Source organism: Hyperoodon ampullatus, assembly GCF_949752795.1.
Source record: "Hyperoodon ampullatus genome assembly, chromosome: 2".
NCBI lineage: Eukaryota > Metazoa > Chordata > Mammalia > Artiodactyla > Ziphiidae > Hyperoodon > Hyperoodon ampullatus.
The window spans coordinates 36,927,746-36,953,680 of NC_136915.1; the positions used below are offsets into that span (position 1 = coordinate 36,927,746).

Here is a 25,935-nt window from a genome sequence, read left to right on the forward strand (position 1 = left end):
TCCCCTTTTTATTTCTGGTAGCTTTAAACAATTATGAGTGGTCTGTTACAAATTTATGAATACCTTTCATAATTCCTAAAAGCATATTTTCCTCATAGGAAATTTTCCAATGTGGTATGTTTACCAGTAGACCCAAATATCTTTAGTCCCTTTGTAAAGGAAGCCAAAAGTAGATGAACCTATTTTAAGTAATGTTTCAGTATTTTATCTTATTTGGAAATGATCTAGATATTTAATGACTACCTATTATTTAATTTAACTTAGCAAAACTATAAGGTTTCAGGATGCCAAAAAGATTTGGGGAAGCTATTTAAAAGGTTTACCTAGAAACTTATATCTCATCCACATCCTTTCAATTCACTTGTTTTCAACACTCATGAAAAATTTTATCATACCACGCACGTATTTTTCTTGCTTTTAAACTTTGTAACAAAGATAACATGAACTTATCTGACCAATAAACCCAGGAAGAATAAAAGTTGTATGCCTGCATTATTTTCAGCACTGGTAACTCCAAAGACATGCCTGTTTTAATTAAACCAATAACCCCAAACTAGCTTTCAAAACTAGATTATGTAAACCCAGAAAGCACCTGGGCCAGTCTTCGTTATATTTTAATTCATTTAAGTGTGTGTTTGTTTCTAAGCCAATTAAATAAGGCTCTTTTACAAATTAATTTTAGCAATACCATCCAGAGGTAGGAAAGAAAAAAAATACCACGCATATATACATACATATATAGATTCACATGAGTATACACAGACAGATGCAGACAGGGACCTTATAGTTTTATTTAAAACGTTAGCTGTTTCTCAGGTACAATAATACAGAACTAAAAAGAATAGTTTGATCAAATTGTGTTTCTGGCATACTGTAAGGATCCTTTTAGAGCTGTTTTTGGAGTCAAACTGTCTTCTGCATATCCATCAAAGAATGCAATCCTGAGTGGCTTGGAATTCTCTCTTTTAAGGTTGCCCCTTAAGATGGACTTAAAGGTTTTACCCTTTGTTCTTTTTTTTTTTTTTTTTTGCGGTACGCGGGCCTCTCACTGCTGTGGCCCCTCCCGTTGCAGAGCACAGGCCCCGGACGCGCAGGCCCAGCGGCCATGGCTCACGGGCCCAGCCGCTCCGCGGCATGTGGTATCCTCCCGGACCGGGGCACAAACCCGTGTCCCCTGCAACGGCAGGAGGACTCTCAACCACTGCGCCACCAGGGAAGCCCAAGGTTTTACCCTTTGAACAGGATAGGTGACTTACTGAAAAGCTTCACCAAACAGACAGATACAGAAAGCAAATTTTCTCCTAGGAGTTTTGCAGTCTATTTGTCTGTTTTCAAAAATCTAGGACTATTGCTATTTAAATCTTTCCTTTTAGTTGTTTATTTGCTCCAGTTGTCTTAGAAACAGTAATTAGGGGTTTAGCATTTGGATCCTCAGAGGGTCTGATTTTTAAAGGGGCCGGTTTTTGCCCAGGAGAGAGGAAGATGACACTGGGGGCAGGGCCTGGGCACAAGATGGCTGCCAGAGCAGAGTCTGAGACAGAGGGGGCAGAGAAGACACACAAGATGGTGCCCAAGACAAAGAATTTGGGGGAGGAGGACACAAGGAGTTTGAGGCTTTGGAGGACATTTTGTTCTTTTTTAGGTTTTTTTGTTTGTTTGCTTTTTGGTTGTTTTGGCCAATTTAGAAACAGAATCTTGCAAAGAGGCAATTTTAGAACTGTGGTCCTCCAATTTAATCTTAAGAAAAATGAATTTGGGGAGATTGAAAGTTCCCCACAATGGCCACTGTAATTCCTGATTACTTTTAGTTTGGCCCACTTAGTTAAAAATGCACATAAAGGGTGTACACAGTTTTTAAACATGAACTGGCCAGAGTCCCCAGAGGAGGGCTGCCTTCAGAACATTTAGATGACTGGAATCCCATTTCCCTAAGTTCTCCCAGAAACCCACGTAAGTTGATAGAGTCTTAGCCCAGATTCCAAAAGGAATAAAACAAACTCTTAGTTCCCAGTTAGCTCAATCTCCAAAAGAGAACCTTGCTACCGCATGCTCCAGAAAACAACTTGAGTACTCACCAAGGACAAAGCCTTGAACCAGAAAGGCCGAAACTTCTCCCCTGAAAGGACAAAGACTTTCTAGATCCTGAATAAAGTTGGAGAGCTCAAAACACAGAAGAGCGGAGCTTGGAATGCGAGAGAAGACTCCCCATATCGAAAGCAGGCAGCAACTCGCTGAAGTGATAAACACAAGGGGCTCAGTGCAGGTACCTCACTTGATTCCATGAGCCGTCATCTCTCGGGGTTTGCCTCCTTTGGACCCCACTTGTGACACCAAATATGTCAACTTTAATAATATAATAGCCAGTTATTTTACCAACAAAAGTGAATTTATTCGGGAGTACCGGAGGAATTGCTATTTGGGAAATGCAAGCTATGGTAAACCATAGGCAAATCCAGAGAACAAGGAAGGGGAGCTTGCTTTTATAGGGAAAAGGAGGGAGTTGGGGGTGTGGGGCTGTGATAACCAGAGAGTCCATTGGAGGAAGCTGGGAGTCCAGAGTATAGAGGCTTCTCATTGGTCGGACTGCTACAGTCTCTTATTGTCTGGGCTGTCATGGGGTGGAGAGAAGTTTTCTTCTTCCTTCTGGATAGTGGAGGCACCTTTCTGTTGGAGAGCTGGTGTAGTCTCTTACCATTTGGAATAGTTGAGGATGCATGGCAGGGTGTGAGAGCTCCCCCTACAGGCTTGTCTTGACTCCAGTTTTAGCTGAGGTTTCTTTAATTCCACAATTCATTCATCAGTTGGTGGACATTTAGGTTGCTTCCACTTTTTGGCTATTGTGAATAATACTGCTGTAAACATTCATGTTCAAGCTTTTGTGTGGACATAAAATTTTCATTTCTCTTGGGTATATGTATACCTAGCGGTAGAATTGCTGAGTCATATGGTAACTCTATATTTGACCTATTGAGGAACTCCCAGGCTGTTTTCCAAAGCTGCTTTACCATTTTACATTCCCATTAGTAGTGTATTCCATTTCTCCCCATGCCTTCCACTCTTAGTACTTAAGATGAATGACAGTGATGTCAACCAATTACTTTTCATTTCTCAATTGTGGTACTGAGAGGTACATATCTTTTCTTTTTAAATAGAAATAATACGAAGTAATAGGTATATAATTTTTTCATGGCAAAATATAAAAACTTTATTGAGCAACTTTTCATCTTATTCCTTCCCTTTGTCTTAACTAAGTTATCTCTTGAGAATGGAATGGCACCATACTCTTGATGATAGCCTATCAAGTACATCTTTTTCCAGATGAAGGAAAGAATGTCATATGGCAAATGACTTAATAGTCTCATCCTGTCCAAAGGTCTCTGGCTCATGTGAATATTGCAGCCCTGCTCTTGTGGAGATTCATATCTTTTTTTTATTATTTGGATTTAAAAAATTAACTGGGTCGGAAAGCAAATCCCAGATATCAAGTCATTTTACCCAAAAACATTTCAGTATCATCTCTAACAGTAAAGAATTAAAAAAAATAGCCATTATGTTATTATCTCACATTAACTATAATTCCTTAATATTTTCTAACACCCAGTTCATATTCAAATATCATTAATTATCTTAAATATGCATTTCCACAGTTGGTTTTTTCTAAAAATCTGGGTCCAAGCAAGGTCCTCACATTTGATTGTTTTATCTTTTAACTATCTTTTATTCTAGACTAATTATTTTTGACAGATCATATTTAGATAATGTAATCACAAAATAATATAAGATAGTATTTAGTAAAGCATTAAGTAGGTTATAATCAAATATGAGGCTTCTAGGTTTCTAATAGACTCTTCATTGACCCTGTTGGTAGATACATGATATATAGGTTAGAGAACCAGATGGACTAAATTTGAAGCTCCGGCCCTACCACTGTAGGCTGTGTAATCTTGTGCAAGTCAATTTAGTGTTTGTTCTTATTAAAGTTATACATGTGCATAGTTCAAAAAGACAATTATACAAGACTTGTTACCAACAAAAATGAACAAGAAAAGCACTTCCCCATTACCACTACTACTTGATTTCCTGCCTCCAAGAAGCATTTGTTTTCAACTCTTTTAACTAATTTGTTTGATATTTACCTCCAGGTCTCTAAATAACATGGTTATATTGCTATTCTTGATATTTCTTTTTTAAATTTTAATTTTTAAACATTTATTTTATCGAAGTATAGTTGATTCATTCTTGGTATTTCTGTTTTGAGTATTACCTATTGACTTTCTCTAATGGAAGGTGAAGATTTGGTATTTAGTACTCCATCACACTCACTGCTCCTCCACCACAGATACTAAGTCCATCCTCCCATTCTCCTAATATAGTTAGAACAACATTCAGGCTGTATATTATGGCCATGAAAATGATATTCATAGATACCATGATTACTGTTTTTTCACTGCACATTTTATTTTTCCTGAAGTCAATAACAGTCTTGCTTTTTATTTTGCTTAGTTTTCTATGTATTGACCACTAATTTAACTCTGTACTCTTCCCCAGTTGTATAAATCTGGTCTCCATATGTTCAAACACATTAGTCTATCAGTTTCATTTGCTTGAAGAAATCTCTCTAGGAGCCTTCTGACATGCACTGCTCTAGACTGTTTCCTCTCTATCCCTGCTGCCCAACTATGGTCTTAGAGTCTCCCATCACCATCCTTCTCTTTTGGTATATCTCGTTTCCTGGATCCCATGTTTTTTTCATTTTCTTCTTCATTTACTGGAACACATCCTCTAATAATTTCCTAGGAAGGATGAATGAGAGGTAAATTTCTGAGACATTACCTGTATGAAAGTGTCTTTATTCTAATCTCATATTTAATTGATAGTCTGTCTGGGTATAGAATTCTTGGTTGGAAATTATTTTCCCTCAGAATTTTGAAGATACTGCTCCACTGTATTTTAGGCTTTCAGCGTTCCTATTGAGAGTTCTGAAGCCACTCTGATTTTTTTTTATTATTTGTATAAAAACCTCTTTGTTGTTTTTCTCTCTGGAAATTTGAGTGTTCTGAAATTTCATGATGATGCATTTGTTGGAGGACTATTTTCATCTTGTGCGGTACACTCAGAGGGCCCTTTCAGGCCCAAAACTCAAGTTCTTTAGTTATGGGGAAATGTTATTTAAATATTTCTTTGAATATTTTCTCCCTTCTATTAAAAATTTTGTTTTCCTTTTGCTAGAACTTCCATAATTCAGTTGTGATGGTTCCTAGACTGGTCCTCTAATTTAAAAGAAAAAAACTTTTGTCTCCCATTTTCTATCTTTGTCTTTTGTACTACATTTTGAAAGACTTCCTCAACTTACTTTTTAATCCTTTTTAATTCTGCTATTATGTTTTTAATTTTCAAAAGTTATTTTTTGTTTTTATTCACTGAGTGTACCTTTTTTAAAAAAATGAATTCTATTTTGTGAATAAAATATTTTCTTTCTGAAGATTTTAATGATTTTTTAAAGAGTTTTCACCTTTATTTGTGTTTTCTCTTTTTCCACATTACATTTATTTTATTATTATTTTTAAAATATTTATTTATTTATCTGGCAGCACCAGGTCTTAGTTGTGGCACGTGGGATCTTTGTTGTGGCATGTGGGATTCTTTTTTTTTCAGTTGCAGCATGTAGGATCTAGTTCCCTGACCAGGGATCGAACCTGGGCCCCCTGCACTGGGAGTGTGGAGTATTACCCCCTGGACCACCAGGGAAGTCCCTCCACATGGCATTTATTTTTCATTTGTTTTGGTCTCTGTCTTTATATTAGATACTTTCCTTTAATGCCTTGTGGTCTTGGCTGTCAGCCCATACTTAAGAGTGTAGTGTCTTGTTTTTAGTATCGTCTTCTCTCCTACTTCTAGTGGTACCTGGTGCTGCCAGCAATTGAGCCTTTGGGGAGTTCTGTGGTGTATTTCAGGACATATTTCAGCTTTCTCCACTACTAGTATAGGACTCACCTTTCCTGGTTTTGCTGAGTAAGTTCCATTTGTTTATCTGCTTTCCAAAACTTTTGTTGCTGGTGTCTCCTGTTCTCTTTGTTCCTGTGTACTTCTGATTTACAACAAACAAACGACCTTTTCTGTCATTTAGAGGGGTTTGGAAGGGAGTGAGGTGTATGTGTAATCTAAATCAGGGTTCAGCAAATGGTTCCTGCACCAAACCCAGCCCTTTCCTATTTCTAAGGCACCACGACTAACACTTTCCCAGACCCCTAAAGTTCCAAACTTCATCCTAGCATCTCACTCTCAGTCTCAGCACATGCCTAGTACCATTTTCATTCCAGCTTCTGTTGCACCAACAGGTGTTTGTAAGCAGTGCCACCCTTTCCCCCTTCCCTCCACCCTCCTAGAGGGCAGTTGGTAGTGGAAATCTAGCTACTCCCATATTTCCTGGTCTCCCTGTGGGTGCTGATGCCCCAGGGGGTGTCCTGCTCCTGCTCCTCAGCCAAGTGCCTTTTGTCTCCTGATGACATAGCAATTTCTTCCTCAATTTCGTGGTGACTCACTTTTTAAAAATAGTCTTTGATGTATCAAAGCATTTATTTTTTTTCTTTGCGGTACACAGGCCCCTCACTGTTGTGGCCTCTCCTGTTGCGGAGCACAGGCTCTGGACACGCAGGCTCAGCAGCCATGGCTCATGGGCCTAGCCGCTCCGCGGCATGTGGGATCTTCCCGGACCAGGGCACGAACGCATGTCCCCTGCATCGGCAGGCGGACTCTCAACCACTGCGCCACCAGGGAAGCCCTCAAAGCCTTTTTTGAAAGTCTAAACAAGTTGTATTGACTAGTTCCCTTTTAGTCACATGCATTTTTACCTCCTGAAAGAAACTCTAATATATTAATTAGGTATGATTTTACCTTTCTGAAACCATACACCCCTCACTTTCCATGCTTCAGTGCCTCTCCTTCAGTGTTCCCACCCGACCAGCACAGCCTGTCCCAAAAGGTTATCTCACAGCAGCTCAAATACTGTCTCCTCCATATCTTCCCAGCTTCTCCCAGAAAAAATTCTCCCTCTTGCCTCTTAACTCCTAGAGCACCTTTTCTAGAGACCTGTATTATAGTTCTTTGTATCTTTATATTATCCTCCTGATAGTTCATAAACTCCTTCATGTCAGGGACCATGTCTAATCTTTTGATTAGTCTCTTGAGCTTAGAAGGACTCTGTATATGTTTGGTAAGTTAAATTAATGACATAAATCTAAGGAGAGACTTCTTGAAATAAGTCTACTAAGTCAACAGCCTCCACTTAGCCCATTCACGGCTGAGTCCCTGCAGTCTGATCACTACAGAAATCGTTCCCACTAAAGTTACAAATGCCCTCCCAGTGAGCGATTCTGCAGCATCTTTTCATCCATCAGCTTCTTCCATCTCTTTACCACATTTGGATACTCCTTTTTATAAACAATTCTTACCTCCTCTGGCTTCCTCTGTCCTGCTACTCCTATCTCTGATTATTTCACTGATTTCTCTTCCATATACCACATTCTTCTATATCAATGGTTGTGTTTTGTTTTCTGTCCTCAGGCTTTTTTTCTCTATGTAGCTTCAGGAATCTCATTTACTCATGTTTTGTTTGTTTGGGATTAGGGTTGAGAGGGAAGAAATTGAGGGGCTCAGACTAGGGGTTAGGTTCCCCCAGGATCTAAGCAGTGGAGAAAGTAGAACAAGACACAGGTAACCATATGGCTATTGAAGTATCAGTTTTGCTGATGGACCAGTAAATCCCCAAAGTTGAGAGCTCTTTCATAAAGCTAGATTGGAGAACACAGCTTAGACCCAAGGTCCAAGTAGGGCCTTCTACTTCTCCTGAGATTTAGACCCTTGGGGTGAGTCGTGCTTGTAACAGATCATTGGGAAGGCAGAAAGTGCTCCTGGGTATTAAAGCATGAGGGCTGGAAGGTAGAGGAGGTGAACCTACTCAGACTATAGACAGCTCCAAGATAGCAGGAGACTTAAAAATGAAAATCTCAATTATAGGCCAAGCCTCAAGGGAACTGAGGAAGAGCTAAACCCCAAGGTCTCATGGAAAGATGATCTGTGGGATAGCTGACTGCCACAGAGACTGGCACTGGAAGAATATTCTGGATCCAAGGCAGCTCTTTGAGGTGTCATGTTGCCCTCAGCAGCAGGGTTATGGCTCTTCACTGTGATGCTCTACCACTAACATGGGCCCCAAGGCCCAGCGTCAAGTCCAACCCATAGCCTCCTAGCCTCTGCTCTTCTTTGCTTTTCTGGTTGTATCTCCTACCAGCAGCCCCAACTCTCTGTGTATCCCAAGTCAAGTCTCCAAAAGGTAGAATCTATCTGCCTATGGATTGCCTTCTCTTGGGTCAGGTGCTCACCTGTGGTCCAGTTGTCTGACCAGAGGAGAAGCAGGGTTATGTGGTTTAGATGGAGGCTACACCCATTTAAGCAAAGGTCAGCATCCATTTGCCTAAGGCCAGAATGTAGATATAATCCTTCTTCTTCTTAATCTCTTACTCATGTCCCAAAAGTCACTAGTCCAGTAAATTTTCCCTTTTAAACATTATTAGTATCCTTTTTTTTTTTTTTCCTGTTGTCACTGCCTTGGTTCAGGCTGCCATCGCTTCTCATCTGGAATGTTGCAATCTCTTCTACCAGTCTCCTGGCCTGCAGTCTGTCTCCTCTAATCTACCTTTTACTCTGTTTCCAGAACAGTCAATTTAGTTCGGCATAGCAGTGAAAGTTTATGTTTAAGAGTATAAATCAGATCGTGTTACTCCCGGGTTTTAAGCAGGGACTTCTCTTTGCTATTGAAAAATACAGTGCAGACGTCTCTCGATGGCCTCCTACATAAGGCCTCCTACAGATCTGTCTCCTGTCTTCCTCTCTGACCTCATTTCCCACCCCCCTTGTGTTTTTCGTGCTCTGTGTTCCAGCAGCACTGGCCTTCTCTCTGTTCCTTAATGTACCAAGATTACTGTACTTGCTTTCCTTCAGCCTGGAACTCTTTTTCCCTTGGTCTTTTCTTGGCAGGCTCCTGTCTCCCAGTCTCAGCCATATGTCATCTCTTCAGAGAAGCCTTCCCAAAACACCCAATCTAGCATTGCCTGTACTTCCCCTCATGGTCACTGTTACATCATTGGATATTCTTCATAACCACTTATCACTGTCAGAAGTTTTGTTCGTTTGTTTACTTGTTTTTTTTCAGTCTCCCTGACTAAACTATAAATTCCTTGAGAATAGGAGCATTCTCGTTCTTCTTTACTGTTGTATCCCTAAATCTGGTGTATAGTAGTTGCTTAATAAATATGTTGAAGTAATGAACAATGAAGTATCTCCCTCATTACCCTTATTTCCATACCTATATATTATACTTAGCTTTCCCCCTCAGCTTTATTGAGATGTAATTGACAGATAACAATGTGTAAGTTTAACGTGTACAGTGTGATCCTTTGACAAACATATGTATTGTGAAATGATTACCACAATAAGGTTAGTTAGCACATCTATCACCTCACAGTTACCTTTTTGCATGTATGCGTGTGGTAAGAACATTTAAGATCTACTCTTAGCAAATTTCAAGTGTACAATACAGTATTATTAACTGTAGAATGCTTAGCTTTATATGTGTTTTTACTTTACCTGTTAGGTTGCAAGCTACTTCAGGGAATAATTTTTTTTCATTCATTCTTACGTCTCTAGGGCTTACACATGGTGGCTAGCAGAATATGTGTGTTGAATGTGAACCATGACAGGTAGTAGCCAAAATGTAACTTATTTGACTTTTGGAAGCCTCTCCAGTGACTGGAAAGACTAAGCCTCATTCTTCATCCTCTGTTTATATTCTTTTTATCTGCTTCAGAAACCAGACACAGAAAACATCTGACCATAATAAAAGGTTTCCAGTAAATTCTAGGTTTCCTCACTGAACAAAGTCATGTGCAGCAATGCTCTGTTGTGCTTTGGTCTGTAAGTCTGTTTGGTCACTTGTATAGCACCCCACATGGCCGCCTCTGGCCTGGGAACCAGGAACAGCTGGAACCCAGGATGCTTGAAATAAAAATGACATATCTCTTAGCCTGAGAGGGAGAAGTCTGGATATTCTTGCTCCGTTTCTTGCAAAACAAACTTCACAATTTGTTGAACACTGAATTTTCCCTTTAGCTGTCAAAGTGGTTTATAACTCAAATGATCTTACATCCTTTAGAATAAACACAAAAAATGAAGGGCCAAACTGATTCTCAAATCTCTGCCTTAAATGCTCAAAGCAACATCCATCCAAACTTACACAAAACACGATATATGTCCCTAACTTCCTCCTGAAGTTTCTACCCTCTCACTTGCATCTTCTGCAGTTTCAAGGCACATGCTCTTGGGAGCATTCTACTACCACTGGAAATAATAGTTACAAAAACTCCAACTTTTCCTTTCCAGTAAGACTGTCATCTGTTTGGTGCTTGCCCCTTGCTCACCATTATCACACTTTAAGTGCCTATTAACCTCTCTGCTTCCTTGGCTGGAAGGCAAAGACCAGCTCCTATTCAGCTCCATATCTCTAGTATCTGGCACCAGGCCTGGCACATAATAGGCACTTGATAATACTTGTGAGAAGGAAGGAAGAAGAAACGAATTTTTTAAAAGTCAGTCTATTTAAGAATTGAGGTTGCTGAGGTATATTTAAGTGTCGTGAAGTGTAACGATGACCTCAGTATAACTAAAGGGAAAAGCTGAATAGCTTTTCAGCATGTACAGTGAATAATGAAGGGAGATCAAAAACCTTCCATCCTTTTGCATTGGTGCCAGTGTGTTAGAGGTTAAAATCTTAGAGCTGGATTAGAGAGTTCTTTTTTGACTTTTTTTTTTTTTTTCTGAAAATACAAGTTACATGTTCACTCTGGAAATTTTTCAAAAATACAGAGAATAAATATCATCTATAATTCTTTCACCCAGAGACAACTGTTGTTCACATTTAGTTAACTTGTAGCCTTTTTTCTTTACATTTAGATTGAAAACTTTAAAAGAGATTATTTCAGGACTGCTTGTGAGTACAAAGAAAGTAAATTGAAATTGGAAAAATACTTGTCAACTGTAATAAAAATTTGAGATGCTGTTTTTATTGTTGCTCATCTGGGCAGTCAACCCCTCAGAAAGGCTTTCCTAATCTTCATCCAGGTGACTGTGATCTCTCACCTAGAAAGCTCCTAGGGCCCTTTCCTTATCCCCCCTGCACTGCTTTGTGGGAATGCTTTTATCTTTCAAGGATGAGGCCAAGCTCAAACATCTGAAGCTTCATGGTATAAGGACATTTCAAGGTTGACTTGAATTGAATGAGAATCTGTATGCAGGATGGATCTCTCCCCTCACCAATTTGTGAAATATCACTCAGATAACATCACCTTTGAAAGAAAGCAAAGACATTCCTTTGTTTAATGAACATATTGACCACCTTCTGTGTGTCAGTCACTGTCCTAGGCATCAAAGCCTCAAAATGAACAGACAGTCCTTATCCTCAGGGAACTTGCAGTTTAAAGAGAGAAAAAGACCAGTAAACAAGGATTATAATGCAGTATAATAAATGCCATAATAGCAATGCAGTGACGGCCTAAAGAGAAGGGGCAGAACGGATCAGAGAAGCCTTCAAGAAGAGGGGATGATTGCGTTGGGTCTTAATAGAAAAGTGGGAGTTTTTAATGCAAACAGGCAGAGAAAACAGTATGTTTGGTGTCTGAAGACACAAAGGTACATATCTCTTTGGAGAAACAGAAGTTGTTTGGCATATCTGGAGCATGAGGCATTTAGAGGTCATAAATGAGCCAAAATGGTAAAGATCTTGAAGGTCAGAGCTTGGAGTTTATCTTACAGGCTACGGGAAGCCACTGAAGCATTTTAATCAAGAGCAAAGACATAGTCAGGTATACTTTTTAGAAAAATCATGCAACAGTATGAAGGATGATGGAAGTGGGCTAAGCTGGAGGTAGGCGTGTGGTTAAGGGGCCTATCAGAACAGTCCTAGCAAGAAAAGGATAGGCAGATGTCCACAAAAGGCAAATCTATAGAGACAGAAAGTAAATTAGTGGTTGCCTGGGGCTGGAGGTGGGAACAGGGCATGACTGGGCACCTGGGATCTTCTGGGTGATAGAAATGTTCTAAAGCTGCATATGCTGATGGTTAAACAACTCTGTAAATTTTCTAAAAATCATTGAATTGTGCACTTAAAATGAGTGAATTTTATAGTATGTAAATTATACCTCAATAAAGCTCTTTTAAAAAGAGAGAAAAATAGGGGCTTCTATTCTGAAAGGGCACAGTAACATTGAGAGGAAACAGATGTGGGAAACATTGATAAAGAAGTAGAATTTGTAAGAGATGTTGATTGTATCTCATACAAGGTAGGATGGTCACCTATCTGATTAGACAAGTGTTCTAATTGTGTTTCTACATTTTTTGAAAGAAAAAAAAAAGTCAGCCTTACCTTTTACTTGGTAGGTTTCAAAGCATATGGATCTGCCCTTAACTGGCAGTACAGAATATCTGCCTCTGGATACTTATCAAAAATTGTATCCTGCAGCTCTCTGCTACCCAGTTCTTAATAAACACTTGATTATGAGAAAAAGTGATTATGAAGGATTACCTGAAGGAGTTGAAGTCCATCCATTTCTTGAGGCACTGTCTTTCAGCAAACAGTTATTGCCTGCCAGGTGTTATGCTGGTAACATAGCAGTGAATAAAGCAGATATAGTGTCTGACTTTATAGAGCTTATAGTCTAGCAGTGCAGACAGATGACTTACAGTTATGATAACTCTTGTGTCTGATTTCCATGTGCAATAAGAGAAAATGACATACACCTGAGATCTGAAGGATCATGCTGAGGTGGGATGCTGCCTGTGGTGTAGACGCTGGGCCTCATGCAGCCAGCTAGCATTCCTTTGTAGTGAGTGAGCCTTTTTTTTTTTTTTAAAGGGAGCATGGGTTTTATTTATTTTTACTTATTTATTTTTGGCTGCATCGGGTCTTAGTTGTGGCACGTGGGATCTTCATTGCGGCACGCAGGATCTTTCGTTGTAGTGCATGGGCTCTTCATTGCACTGCGCCGGCTTCTCTCTAGTTGTGGCATGCGAGTTTTCTCTCTCTAGCTGTGGCGCGCAGGCTCCAGAGCATGTGGGCTCAGTAGTTGTGGCATGCGGGCTTAGTTGCCCCACGGCACGTGGGATCTTAGTTCCCCAACCAGGGATCGAACCCACATCCCCTGCATTGGAAGGCGGATTCTTTACCACTGGACCACCATGGAAGTCCCATGAGTGAGGCTTTTGAATGTGATCCCTTTGGAGTCTGGGTCTCTGGGGTTATTTTGGGCCTTAGATTATCTTGGTGTCCCTTATAATTGCTTTTATTGAGCTGTGTGTTGGCCTATGCTATCATTTGTATTGCTCCTGTTGTAAGAAACAGCCATAAAAGATTCACAATTACTTATTATAGAAATGTTGTAGAAGTTACAGTCTTCAACATCATGCAGCATCCCCCTTTATTAAGACCCATAAGAGGAATTTCTTTCTGATCACCGTATAGTATTTGCTTTTATGTATGCTTTGCTCTTCTGGTTGCTCTGAGGCGCCCTGTCCCATCCTGCTTCAGGTCTCCACACAGAGCATCCTCTCTGCCTGGAATGCCCATTCCTTCTTGTCAGGTTTAACCCTAACTTATCCTTCAGTTCTTAGTTCAGGTGTCACTTCTTTAGGGAAGGCTTCCCTAACCAACACCCACTCCCCTTCCAAACTAGGTCTCCTCCTAATAGAAACTTCCTCAGCACTCTTTTCTTTTTTACTTAATCAGTTTTTAGTTGAATAACTTGTGGGGTAACATTTTTTCTCTTAGACTGATGACAGATCCGTGAGCGTAGAGACCATGCTTTTTTTTGTTTGCATCTGGATCGCAAAGTCATAGTATAGTATCTTGCACATAGTAGATGCTCAATAAATATTTACTCAACAGTTGAATAAATGAATGAATTGTATGTATCGTGAGCACTCAATCTTGTTTATTTTCTCATTTTCTTTAGCTGTTTGGGAGCTCAGGCCTCTTTGATTCTACCTGTAGCGTTTGTTTAGGTCCTCATGGCATGCATTTTGTGCACTAACATTCCCCTGACTATATAATATTATTCCTTCCTTTGACTTCTTCATTTTTAAAATTCCAGTAAGTCACTTTATGCCTTTGGGGGGAAGAAATAATAAACATTGAGTATATGAATAGGAAAAGAAAACAAGTCAAAGAGAAATGTTAGTGCCTTTAACCAGATGCAGGAGGGAAGTTTTCTTTTGCTTTGTTTTAATTTTATTTTCACTATGAGAAGCAAAAAGAAGTAAATGTGTCCCCTAATTTGGCAGGAAATGCCTCTGAAGAATTTGGGACATATCTCTGCCCCGAGATGTTCCTCCCAGTAGCACGAGGCGTGGGCTGGGCTCAGCAGGGCCTCCTGGCCCAGTGGATGGGTGGGACAGACCAATGGAGGCTGTCTGTGCAGCTGAGTTCCAGTCCAGTTGACTTTTCCTTGGGAGAGGGTTTGGGCAAAGCCAGTGGGAACTTGTTTTTTTGTTTTTGTTTTGTTTTGTTTTTACTGCAAGAAAGAGAAAGAAATGAACTTGTCCTCTTGTGTTGCAGATTCAGTGGTTCTTTCCTTTGACTCCGCTGGACAAACACTAGGCTCAGGTACCAATCCCTCCCCTTCTATCATCCTTTCAGCATTCAGCACTGGCCACATTTGAAGTGGAGCCTAATGAGGTGGGGGGAGGGGGCGTCTGGGGAGGGCAGTGGAATATCTCAATATTGTGGGAAAATCTCAAGAAGCATGTCTAGGGACCCACGGTCTAGGAGGCAGCAGTGGGATACAACATCCAGAAGACTTTGCCAGTTGCTTTAGAACTGTACACCAAGGAGTTTGCAGTTGATGCTCCTTCCTTACAGGGTGGTCCAGCGTCATGAAAAGGTGTCTGTTTCCTGTGCACATATCCTGTCTCAGAGAGTGGGGCAGAGGGCGTTGAGAGACCCCAAGCTCTGGGCACGCTGGAGTAGCTAACCATCCGCTCTCCAGCAGCATGCCAGGCTGGTGAGAGTATCACAGCTTCCTAGGGACATACACCCCGTTGCATGTTCACATGCACACCCCATATACTCAAATACACACCTCCTCCAGGACGGGCACTGTACTGTGCACATGTGCCGATGTACTCCTGCTCTTCCCTGTGACAACAGTGCAGGACACACAAATCGGCACACCCACTGCTTTGACACAAATCACCCAGGCTCAGTGGAGCTCAGCTTTCCCCTGTCTGAAGCAGTCTGCCTGCCCCACACCACTGTGCTGTTGGCAGTGAACAGAAAGAGCAGATACTTTGATTCTTCAGCTTGCTGCCATTGTGTCCCTGTGGGAGCCCCAGAATGACTTCACCTCATGATGAGAGCATCTCTATGTATCAGGTCTTAATTTTTAGCTGAAGACAGTGGTCCTCGTACCTTAGGCGCTGCCTGTGAGTAACAGGGAGACTTTACTGGCCTGTTGAGGGCAATTAACCCATTTTGCTGTCCTTAACTGCAATAGATTGATGTTTCACAAAGCAGCAATGAGTTTCAGGCCACTGTAGCAATGTGGACAAGGGGAAGGATGATCAGAGAATATGATCACAGCTGCCACTGTTTGCTGAGGGCCTACTGTGTGCCAACACTATGCTAAGTGCTTTACACACATCTTGCAAGGTGGATAGTACATCTTTAATTATAAAGAAACTTAATTCTCAAAGACTTGAAGTACCCTGTCCAGGGCCACTCATATGTGTCCACCCCTAGAGCCTGCACTGTCTGCCTTGTCATCTTGCTGTCTCATACTTTGATGCTTGAGGTGTCCGCATTGAAATGCTGAGATGGGAGAGGTTGCTTTAAGACAGAATGGACCTTTAGAAAGAGTTTTTAAGTAGATGCAAAGTTGCATCCATTCACATAGGAAAAAACTGATCAATTTTATTACATTAAAGTAGAACTTCTGTTCATCAAAAGGTACCATTAAGAGAGTGAAAAGGCAGAGTGAAAAAAGACATCTATAACACAAATAGCCAACAAAGGGCTTGCTTCCAGAATAAAGAACTACAAAAATCAATGTGAGTAAAGAAATAACCCAGTATAGAAAAAGGCAAAAGACCCCAACAGGCACTTCACAAAAGAGGAATCCAAATGGCCAATAACCTTATGAAAAGGTGTTCAGTTGTAATACTACCTAGGGAAATGCAAATTAGCATTTCAGTGAGATACCACTGCACATCTACCAAAATAGGAAAGCCTGAGAAGCTTGATATTCCGAGGTTGGTGAGGAAGTAATATGGTGGAAACTTTGAGTCTCTACTGGTCAGTGGGCAAGTTGATTACAACCACTTTGGAAAAAAACTATGGTAGTGTCTAGCTAAATTTGAATATATACATATGCATGACCTGGCATTTCCTCTCCTAGGTATATTCCCTGCATAAATAGATACTTATATATATACCAGGATATATGTATAAGATACATGTGTAAGAATCTATCTCTGTCATTGAATGCAGCTAAAGGCCTGGACAGAATGCATTTAGCAGCTATTTGAAGACTCTGAAATATAAATAGTAGTAGACAGATTGGGGGAAAAACTAGAATTAGAAGTACTGCCACCCTGGCAGTGAATTTCTCATTTTTCCTCTGGTATCCCATGTCCTGGACTTGAGACAGCCCAAAATCCGGACACAAACAGAGTGGACATAAGGGCACAAATGGAGAGAATTCCAGAAGACCTCTAGTTATGGCTAGAGTCTGGTTGGGAAAGGGGCTCTAAGGCTCAGACAGGGATGGGAAATCCTGAGGGTTGTTTTTCTCTGTTTTCTCATGCCCTAGTCCCCAGGCAGTCCCCTCGGTGGTGGTGGTGGCAGTGCCCAGTAGCAGCAGTGGGGCCTTCAAGCACCTAAAACTGAGGAAGGGAAACCTTCTTCTTTGATCAAATCTTCCTCTCTGTAATCCCGAGGGGGTGGGGTGAAATCCAGTTGCTTTTTTTTCTCTCTGCCTTCCTGCTGCTTGGTCCCAGATTTGGGTACAGTTCAGGAAATGTGTGGCAGAAAGTGTAACTAAAACCCCAGATTTCTGGCCAGAGAACCAAAAAGGGGAGGACCAACGAACTGGAAAGTACAAGGAGAGCAGAGAGGAAGGAGCTCAGGAAAACGACTCCATAAAGTTGTGTATGAACTTCTGGGCTAGCCCTGAGCTGTGCATGTGTGCATCTGATTCTAACCAACACACCAAAGACTCTGAGAACTGAACTAAGGGATGGACCACCACCTGAGTCCCAGACTGGACACTTGGTGGTACACACCTGAACAGGCTTTGAAAATGGAACTGGCATTGAAACCATAACTCAAAAGAAGCCTGGTCAGAACTTGCCAACTAAATCCAACCTGCTTGATTGTCTGGTAAAACAAAAATATCAACATTCTCCACTGAATTTAAGTAAGACCTAAAGTTTCATGACATAATATTCAAAATATAGAGGATACAATCTAAAATTAATTACCACATGAAGAACTAGGAAAATCTCAACTTGCCTGGGAGAGGCAATCAGAGGATGCCGATGCCAGGGCTTCCTTGGTGGTGCAGTGGTTAAGAATCCGCCTGCTAGTGCAGGGGACACGGGTTCAAGCCCTGGTCTGGGAAGATCCCACATGCCATAGAACAACTAAGCCCGTGCACTGCAACTACTGAGGCTGCACTCTAGAGCCTGCAAGCCACAACTACTGAGCCCACGCATCTAGAGCCCGTGCTTTGCAACGAGAGAAGCCACCGCAATGAGAAGCCCACGCACCGCAATGAGGAGTAACCCCTGCTCGCCATAACTAGAGAAAGCCCGTGTGCAGCAATGAGGACCCAACACAGCCAAAAATAAATAAATAAATAAATAAATAAATAAATAAATAGGTGCCGATGCTGAGATGACACAGATGTTGTAATAATCTGACAGACTTTAAAGTAGCTTTTATAAAAAAGCTCCTGGCACCCTTTCCCCACCTCTTCCATCTGGCTGTTGCTGAGTTGAATCCTTTCATAACAAACTGGTAATCTAGTAAGTAAACTGTTAAAAAAAAATGCCCCCAAAAGTAAGGGTAAACATTGTTGACATGAATGGAAAGATAGAAAGTGTTAGCCAAAAAAATAACCCTGTGAACCAAATATGTATATATAAACCAAATGGAGATACAAGAAAAAAGATATGATAATGGAAAATTAAAAAACTCTGCTGCATGGGCTCAATCACAAAATGGAGATGACAGAGGAAAGAATCAGTAAACTCGAAAATAAAGCAATAGAAACTATCCAATGTGAACAACAGAAGAAAAGAGATTAAAGAAGCTGAACGAAGTCTCAGTGACTTATGGGACAATACTGGAAGGTTTACCATCTGTGTCATTGGAGTCCCAGAAGGAGAGAAAGAGTGCGGTACAGAAGAAATGCTTGAAAAAATAATGGCTTAAACTTCCCAAACTTGGTGCCCAAGTAGGCTTTATTCTGGGAATGGAAGGCTGGTTCAACATTCAAAAATCAATCAGTGTAATCTACCCTATTAACTGTCTAAAGAAGAAAAACTACATGGTCATGTCAATTGATAAAGCATTTGATAAAATTCAACATCTACTCATGATAAAAATTATCAGCAAACTTAGAAGGGGACTTTTTCAATCTGATATAGGGCATCTACAAAAAACCTACAGCAAACATCATACTTAATGGTAAAAGACTGCTCTCCCCCTAAGATCAAGAACCACTCCTGAAAGTCCTAGCCAGTGCAGTAAGAAGAAAAAGAAATAAAAAGAATACAGACGGGAAAGGAAGAAATAGAACTAACCGTCTTCATAGGTGACATGATTGCCTTCATAGAAAAATCCCAAGGAATCTAAATATTTTTTAAAACACCTAGAACAAATAACTGAGTTTGGTAAGATAAAAGAATGCAAAATCAAAATGCAAAAAATGAATTGTATTTCTGTATATTAGCAATAAAAAATTAAAATTAAAAAAAATTTAGTAGCCCTCCCCCAAAATGAAATAACTATGTATATATCTAATGAAACATGCAGGATCTGTATGCCGAAACTTGTTTCTCTCCCATATTTTCTTCCCCACCTACCAAACTGTTCAAGCCACAAACCTAGTAATCACCTTAATTGTTTCTCTTCCTCAGCCTTTCCTACATTTTCTGTCTTCACGGTATGTCCTTGTTCAACCACTTCTTTCTAGCATCACTGTCCAAGGTACCATCTTTTCCCCACTAGACAAGCAAGCGTCTCCTAACTGGTCTCTCTGTGCTCATTGATTGCCTCCCAATGGTCCATTCTCCATGTTGTAGTCAGAGTCATCTTTTAAAAATGTAAATCAGATCATGTCTTGTTCCCACTGAAATCACTCCAGGTTCAAACTCCATGACCTACAGGGCCCTCCTTGCTGGCTCCTATGCTAATTTCTGTCTAATTATCTCAACACGTTCACTTTACTTCATTTGCCCCTCGCTGCCCTCAAGCCACATGGCGTTCCTGCCATTCCATGAATATGCCAGGCCCCTTCCTGCCCCAGGGCCTTTGTACTTTGTACCTTTCGTTTTGCACGACTGTCTCAGGTCTCTGTTCAAATGTCATCTCTGCAAGAAGGCCTTCCCAGAACACTTTTTCTAAAGTAGTCCACTCTCTTTTGACTCCCAGCCCTTCTCTAAGCAGGTATGTCTTTATTTCTTCTTAGCACTCATCCTTCCTTCAAATTATCCACTTATTTACCCTCCTTCAAATTATGTGCTTGTTTATCTTATTTAATTGGTCCCCCCCCCCACTAAAACGTAGGCTTCATGTAGCCAGGGACCTTGCCTATCTTGTTCATCACTGTGTCCCTGGAACTTGGAACAGTACCTGGCACATAATAGGTGCTCAGTAAATATTTATTGAATGAAGAATAGAAAAATAGAAACAATAATGTCCATCACTTAATGGATGCTTAAGGATTACATAAATAATGTCACGTTTATACAGTGGAATACTGTGCAGCCATTAGAAATGATGATGCAATTTTATTTTTATTGACATAGAAGATGTCAAGAGTATTACTGAGTGAACAAAACAGGAACAAACAGCATGTATATTGAGGCCACAGGTAAGTACAATTATATATGCACATCCACACATATATTTGTGGAAAGAGATTTCTGGGAAGATACTCACCAAAATATTTGCAACAATTAACTTTAGGTAATGGGAGTTTTGAATGGTTCTTACTTCATTCTTTTTAAGTTTTTTACATTTGGACTTTTGCAGTAAGCTTGTGTTATTCCTACAACTGGGAAAAATAAAATTACTTTTGTTTGGAGAGAAGGACTGTGTCTGTGCTTAGTGGTTATTTTTATATATCTACCCTACTAGGTGGTAAGCTCCATGAAGTTTCAGATACAAACTGCAGAGTGAGCCATTTTTTCTGTGTCCTGTCCTAGCTGCTCTTTTGACATGCTGTCCCTCATAAACCTGCAGCTTAACACAAGATGCCCTGGCATGGTCTGGACATACTTGATATCATGAATAGAACTGAATTTACTGTATGCCCAGCTCTAGACATCTTCTTTTCTTCCAGGATAGAAGGGGAATGGTGCATGACCTCTTTGCTTGCATTGGGATGGGGCTTCTACCTACCAATGGAGGTTCGACACTCCATTGGCCCCCAGTACCGTCACAGCTGTGCTGTGCTTGGGTGGACAGCGCATAGTCACAGGGGACCTCGTCTTATCAGGACCTCCTCACTAGGCCTCTCTCCTCCCCCACACCAATGTACACCCATTTGAGACTGGATTTCAGTTTGTGAACTTCTAAGTTATTTTACTGGGTCAGTTAATTTAGTCCAGGTCAGTGAATTTTTCTGTGTTTATTTTATAAAACTGCTTTTCCTCTTTTAGTTTGTCTTTGCTTAACTGATCCTATGTTATAATTTATTTTCCTGACTCAAGATGATGTGGGAGCTGTTTGCACTTTGGCCAGCCCCTCTTGGGTCTCTGTGGACTCCCATGGTTCATGTGTGGGCATGGCTAGGCCTTTTGACACCACCCTGGGGCAGGAGGTGGGAGGTAAGGGTAGACAATTGCTCTCATGGCAGCTCTCCTAATATGAGGGGGTCCGCTTTCCTTGTTTTCCTCTGAGAGTCAGTGTAGAGTAACGTAAAGAAAGCTGCAGAGCCAGACCTGGGTTGGTTCAACCGCACCCAGCTGGTCCATGTGCTGGCTGGGGATCTTGAACACATTATTTCCCCTCTCTAAAACTCCTCTGTAAAATGGAGAAAATACCCACCTCATAAGGGTTGTAAGGGTTAAACTGAGTGTAGGTGAAAGTACTGAGAGCAGCATGAATTCACAGTAGATGCTCAATAAATAGTAGTTCCCTCAGTTCTTCCCTTTGTCCGGCATGTCCGTTTGCAACTGTTGCCAACTTCCTCCAACCCAAGCCAGGATATATATTACTTATGTTTAATATAGCCCATGACTTTTATTCGAGGCTGTACAGTGCCTTTTCTTTAGAAAAGAGGGATCTATTTTGGTTAGGATAGGTCCTCATTCCATTTATCCCTATGCCCTTTGCACTTAGCAATTCATCATATCTCAGAGGTTGGAGCCAAAGACCCTTTTAAAGAAGCAAAGCTTCTTCTCATATGCTTGGAGTTTTCTTGCCTAATGGCCTATCCTGCTTTTCTGGCTTTTGTGCGTTCTTATATGAAGCACTGCAGTTTCCTGATAGAATAAAGTCCATGTTTTTTCCCATATACTAAACTTTATCTACTTCAATAATGTTTCTCAAACTGACCGTCCTGGGAAATATTCATTGTTGTCATCGGCAGCAGTTATTTCATAAGCATCTGCTTTGTGCAAAGCACAGTGACAGCCCATGGGAATTTGTGGTGGCTCTTTACAGTGATCAAAGGAGGTGGGTCACTGGGGACTGAAAGGGCCAGTCGCACAATTGGCTCATGATGTGCACCTATATTCCCTGAAAGTCCATTTCAGGGCTCAGTGGCCTAAGAGTGGAACTGGAGTAGGACACTTTCTCTCGGGGAGCTCCCCCTTCATCCTAGAATAGGATATCACTGTGGAGTCAGTACCCCCAGCTGTTTAAACATGAGAGCATAAGTAGAAAGTGATAACAGTTGTACACCCTGCTAAGATAAAAGGAGGGGACTCAGGGTTATTTAATCAGGGCATTGTGAAAACATTTAAAATTTTCTTTACATTATAGAATTATGATGAGCAAAATGAAATACAAAGTGTTGTGGAATGTATTAGATGTTGAATTGCTATAAAACATAAAAATAAATATTTTTAAGTTAAAAACTTGAGCCTGTTTCAGTGTGTGTTAGTTTTTATCTCAGGGTTTATGCCTCTCAGGTGGTCAGTTTTCATAAAGGTTCCAAGTATGCTTGAAAAGAATGTGCATTCTCCACTTGTCAGGTGTAAGGTACTCTGTATCAGCTAGTTCAAAATTTATTCACTGTTCTGTTCAAATCTTCTGATTTCTCACTGATTCTGTGAGTCTGATTCTTTAGCGGTCTATTAAGTTTCCCGTTATAATGACAGGAGACCCATTTTATATTTCTCCTTGTAATTCTGTTAATTTTGCCTGATACAGAGACATTATTAGGTGCATACACACTTTAGTGCATGGCCTCCTTTTGTTTATGTCCAGTTTCTGAACCTTCCAGGAGTTTCTTTGAGTTCAGAACACCAACTTCTTCCTTTGAAATGCCAGTGGAAGAGTTAATGGTTAGTTTCAAAGACAATCAGCATCTGAACAGGCACTTTATGCATTCACAGGTCTGGCATGGTACAGCTGTGGAGGAGAAGAGCAGAGATTTGCATCATGCATGCCACTTCCCACCTGGAGCCAGGCAAGGGACACACATGCGCTCCTTGGTCAGGGCTTTCCAGCCTGGCTGAGGCAGGGAGCCTAAACCACCAGACTAAACATCTCCCCTTCACTGTGCAGCTGTGGTCTTGCTGCTCTGACCCCTGGGAGGAGAGTACCTTCAGGTGCCAGGAGAGCTGTACATATACATCAGCGCACATTGTGCCTGGTGACTTGAGAGTCCCAGGATCTTTTTTTTTTTTTTTAGTTAATTTTTAGTTAATTTTTGGAGTATGGTTGCTTTACAATGTTGTGTTAGCCTCCACTGCACAACAAAATGTATCAGCCATGCACATACAGATATCCCCTCCCTTTTGGACTTCCCTCTCATTTAGGTGACCACAGTGCACTAGGTGACTTCCCTGTGCTATACAGCATGTTCCCATCAGTTGTCCATAAGTGGGTGTTGAATTTTGTCAAAAGCTTTTTCTGCATCTGTTGAGATGATCATATGATTTTTATTCTTCAGTTTGTTAATATGGTGTATCACATTGATTGATTTGCATATGTTGAAGAATCCTTGCATCCCTGGCATATATCCCACTTGATCATGGTGTATGATCCTTTTAGTGTGTTGTTGGATTCTGTTTGCTAGTATTTTGTTGAGGATTTTTGCATGTATATTCGTCAGTGATATTGGTCTGTAATTTTCTTTTTTTGTAGTATCTTTGTCTGGTTTTGGTATCAGGGTGATGGTGGCCTCATAGAACGAGTTTGGGAGTGTTCCTTCCTCTGCAGTATTTTGGAAGAGTTTGAGAAGGATGGGTGTTAGCTCTTCTCTAAATGTTTGATCGAATTCACCTGTGAAGCCATCTAGTCCTGGACTTTTGTTTTGTTGGAATATTTTTAATCACAGTTTCAATTTCATTACTTGTGATTGGTCTGTTCATATTTTCTCTTCTTCCTGGTTCAGTCTTGGAAGGTTATACCTTTCTAAGAATTTGTCCATTTCTTTTTTTTTTTTTTGGCTGAGTTGGGTCTTCGTTGCTGCACGCAGGCTTTCTCTAGTTGCGGTGAGTGGGGGCTACTCTCCGTTGTGGTGTGCGCACTTCTCACTGCAGTGGCTTCTCATGTTGCGGAGCTCAGGCTCTAGGCACGCAGGCTTCAGTAGCTGTGGCATGCAGGCTTCAGTAGTTGTGGCGCACGGGCTTAGCTGCTCAGTGGTGTGTGGGATCTTCCCAGACCAGGGCTCGAACCTGTGTTCCCTGCATTGGCAGGCAGATTCTTAACCACTGCGCCACCAGGGAAGTCCATGTCCATTTCTTCCAGGTTGTCCATTTTATTGGCATGGAGTTGCTTGTAGTAGTCTCTTATGATGCTTTGCATTTCTGCGGTGTCCGTTGTAACTTCTCCTTTTTCATTTCGAATTTTATTGATTTGAGTCCTCTTCCTCTTTCTTGATGAATTTGGCTACAGTTATCAATTTTGTTTATCTTCCCAAAGAAACATCTTTTAGTTTTATTGATCTTTGCTATTGTTTTCTTTGTTTCTATTTCATTTATTTCTGCTCTCATCTTTATGATTTCTTTCCTCCTACTAACTTTGGGTTTTGTTGGTTCTTCTTTCTCTAGTTCCTTTAGGTGTAAGGTTAGATTGTTTATTTGAGATTTTTCTTGTTTCTTGAGGCAGGATTATATTACTATAAACTTCCCTATTAGAACTGCTTTTGCTGCATCCCATAGGTTTTGGATCATTGTGTTTTCGTTGTCATTTGCCTCTAGGTAATTTTTGATTTCCTCTTTGATTTCTTCAGTGATCTCTTCATTATTTAGTAATGTATTGTTTAGCCTCCATGTGTTTGTGTTTTTTACATTTATTTCCCTGTAATTTATTTCTAATCTCATAGCGTTGTGGTCAGAAAAGATGCTTGATATGATTCCAATTTTCTTAAATTTACTGAGGCTTGATTTGTGACCCAAGATGCGACCTATCCTGGAGAATGTTCCGTGTGCACTTGAGAAGAAAGTATAATCTGCTGTTTTCAGATGGAATGTCCTGCAAATATCAATTAAGTCTGTCTGGTCTATTGTGTCCTTTAAAGCTTGTGTTTTCTTATTAATTTTCTGTTTGGATGATCTGTCCATTGGTGTAAGTGAGGTGTTAAAGTCCCCCACTATTATTGTGTTACTGTTGATTTCCTCTTTTATAGCTGTTAGCATTTGCCTTATGTATTGAGGTGCTCCTATGTTGGGTGCATATATACTTATAATTCTTATATGTTCTTCTTGGATTAATCCCTTGATCATTATGTAGTGTCCTTCCTTGTCTCTTGTAACATTCTTTATTTGAAAGTCTATTTTATCTGATATGAGTATTGCTACTCCAGCTTTCTTTTGATTTCCATTTGCATGGAATATCTTTTTCCATTCCCTCACTTTCAGTCTGTATGTATCCCAATGTCTGAAGTGGGTGTCTTGAAGACAGCATATCGATGGGTCTTGTTTTTGTATCCATTCAGTGAGCTTGTGTCTTTTGGTTGGAGCATTTAATCCATTCATAATTAAGGTAATTATTGATATGTATGTTCCTATGACCATTTTCTTAATTGTTTTGGGTTTGTTTTTGTAGGTCCTTTTCTTCTCTTGTGTTTCCCACTTAGAGAAGTTCCTTTAGCATTTGTTGTAGAGCTGGTTTGGTGGTGCTGAATTCTCTTAGCTTTTGCTTGTCTGTAAAGATTTTGATTTCTCTGTCAAATGTGAGTGAGATCCTTGCCAGGTAGAGTAATCTTGGCTTTAGGTTCTTCCCTTTTATCACTTTAAATATATCATGCCACTCCCTTCTGGCTTGTAGAGTTTCTGCTGAAAAATCAGCTGTTAACCTTATGGGAGTTCCTTTGTATGTTATTTGTCATTTTTCCCTTGTTGCTTTCAATAATTTTTCTTTGTCTTTAATTTTTGTCAATTTGATTACTATGTGTCTTGGCGTGTTTCTCCTTGGGTTTATCCTGCCTG

At 40.5% G+C, this 25,935-nt stretch overlaps 1 protein-coding gene across 13 annotated transcripts in view; it reads left to right on the forward strand.

The window, feature by feature from the left end:
* Positions 1 to 25,935, forward strand: part of ST3GAL3 (ST3 beta-galactoside alpha-2,3-sialyltransferase 3) — a gene marked incomplete at its 5' end in the record, with an annotated part of 200,612 nt that overhangs the window by 60,949 nt on the left and 113,728 nt on the right. For 7 of the 13 annotated variants that reach the window (XM_079697750.1, XM_079697751.1, XM_079697755.1 and 4 more), the window contains one exon: positions 14,663 to 14,710. The exons of the other annotated variants lie outside the window; for them this stretch is intronic. In XM_079697750.1, the coding sequence (XP_079553876.1) occupies positions 14,663 to 14,710 (48 nt within the window). The remainder of the gene's footprint in view (positions 1 to 14,662; positions 14,711 to 25,935) is intronic. 13 annotated transcript variants of the gene reach the window in all.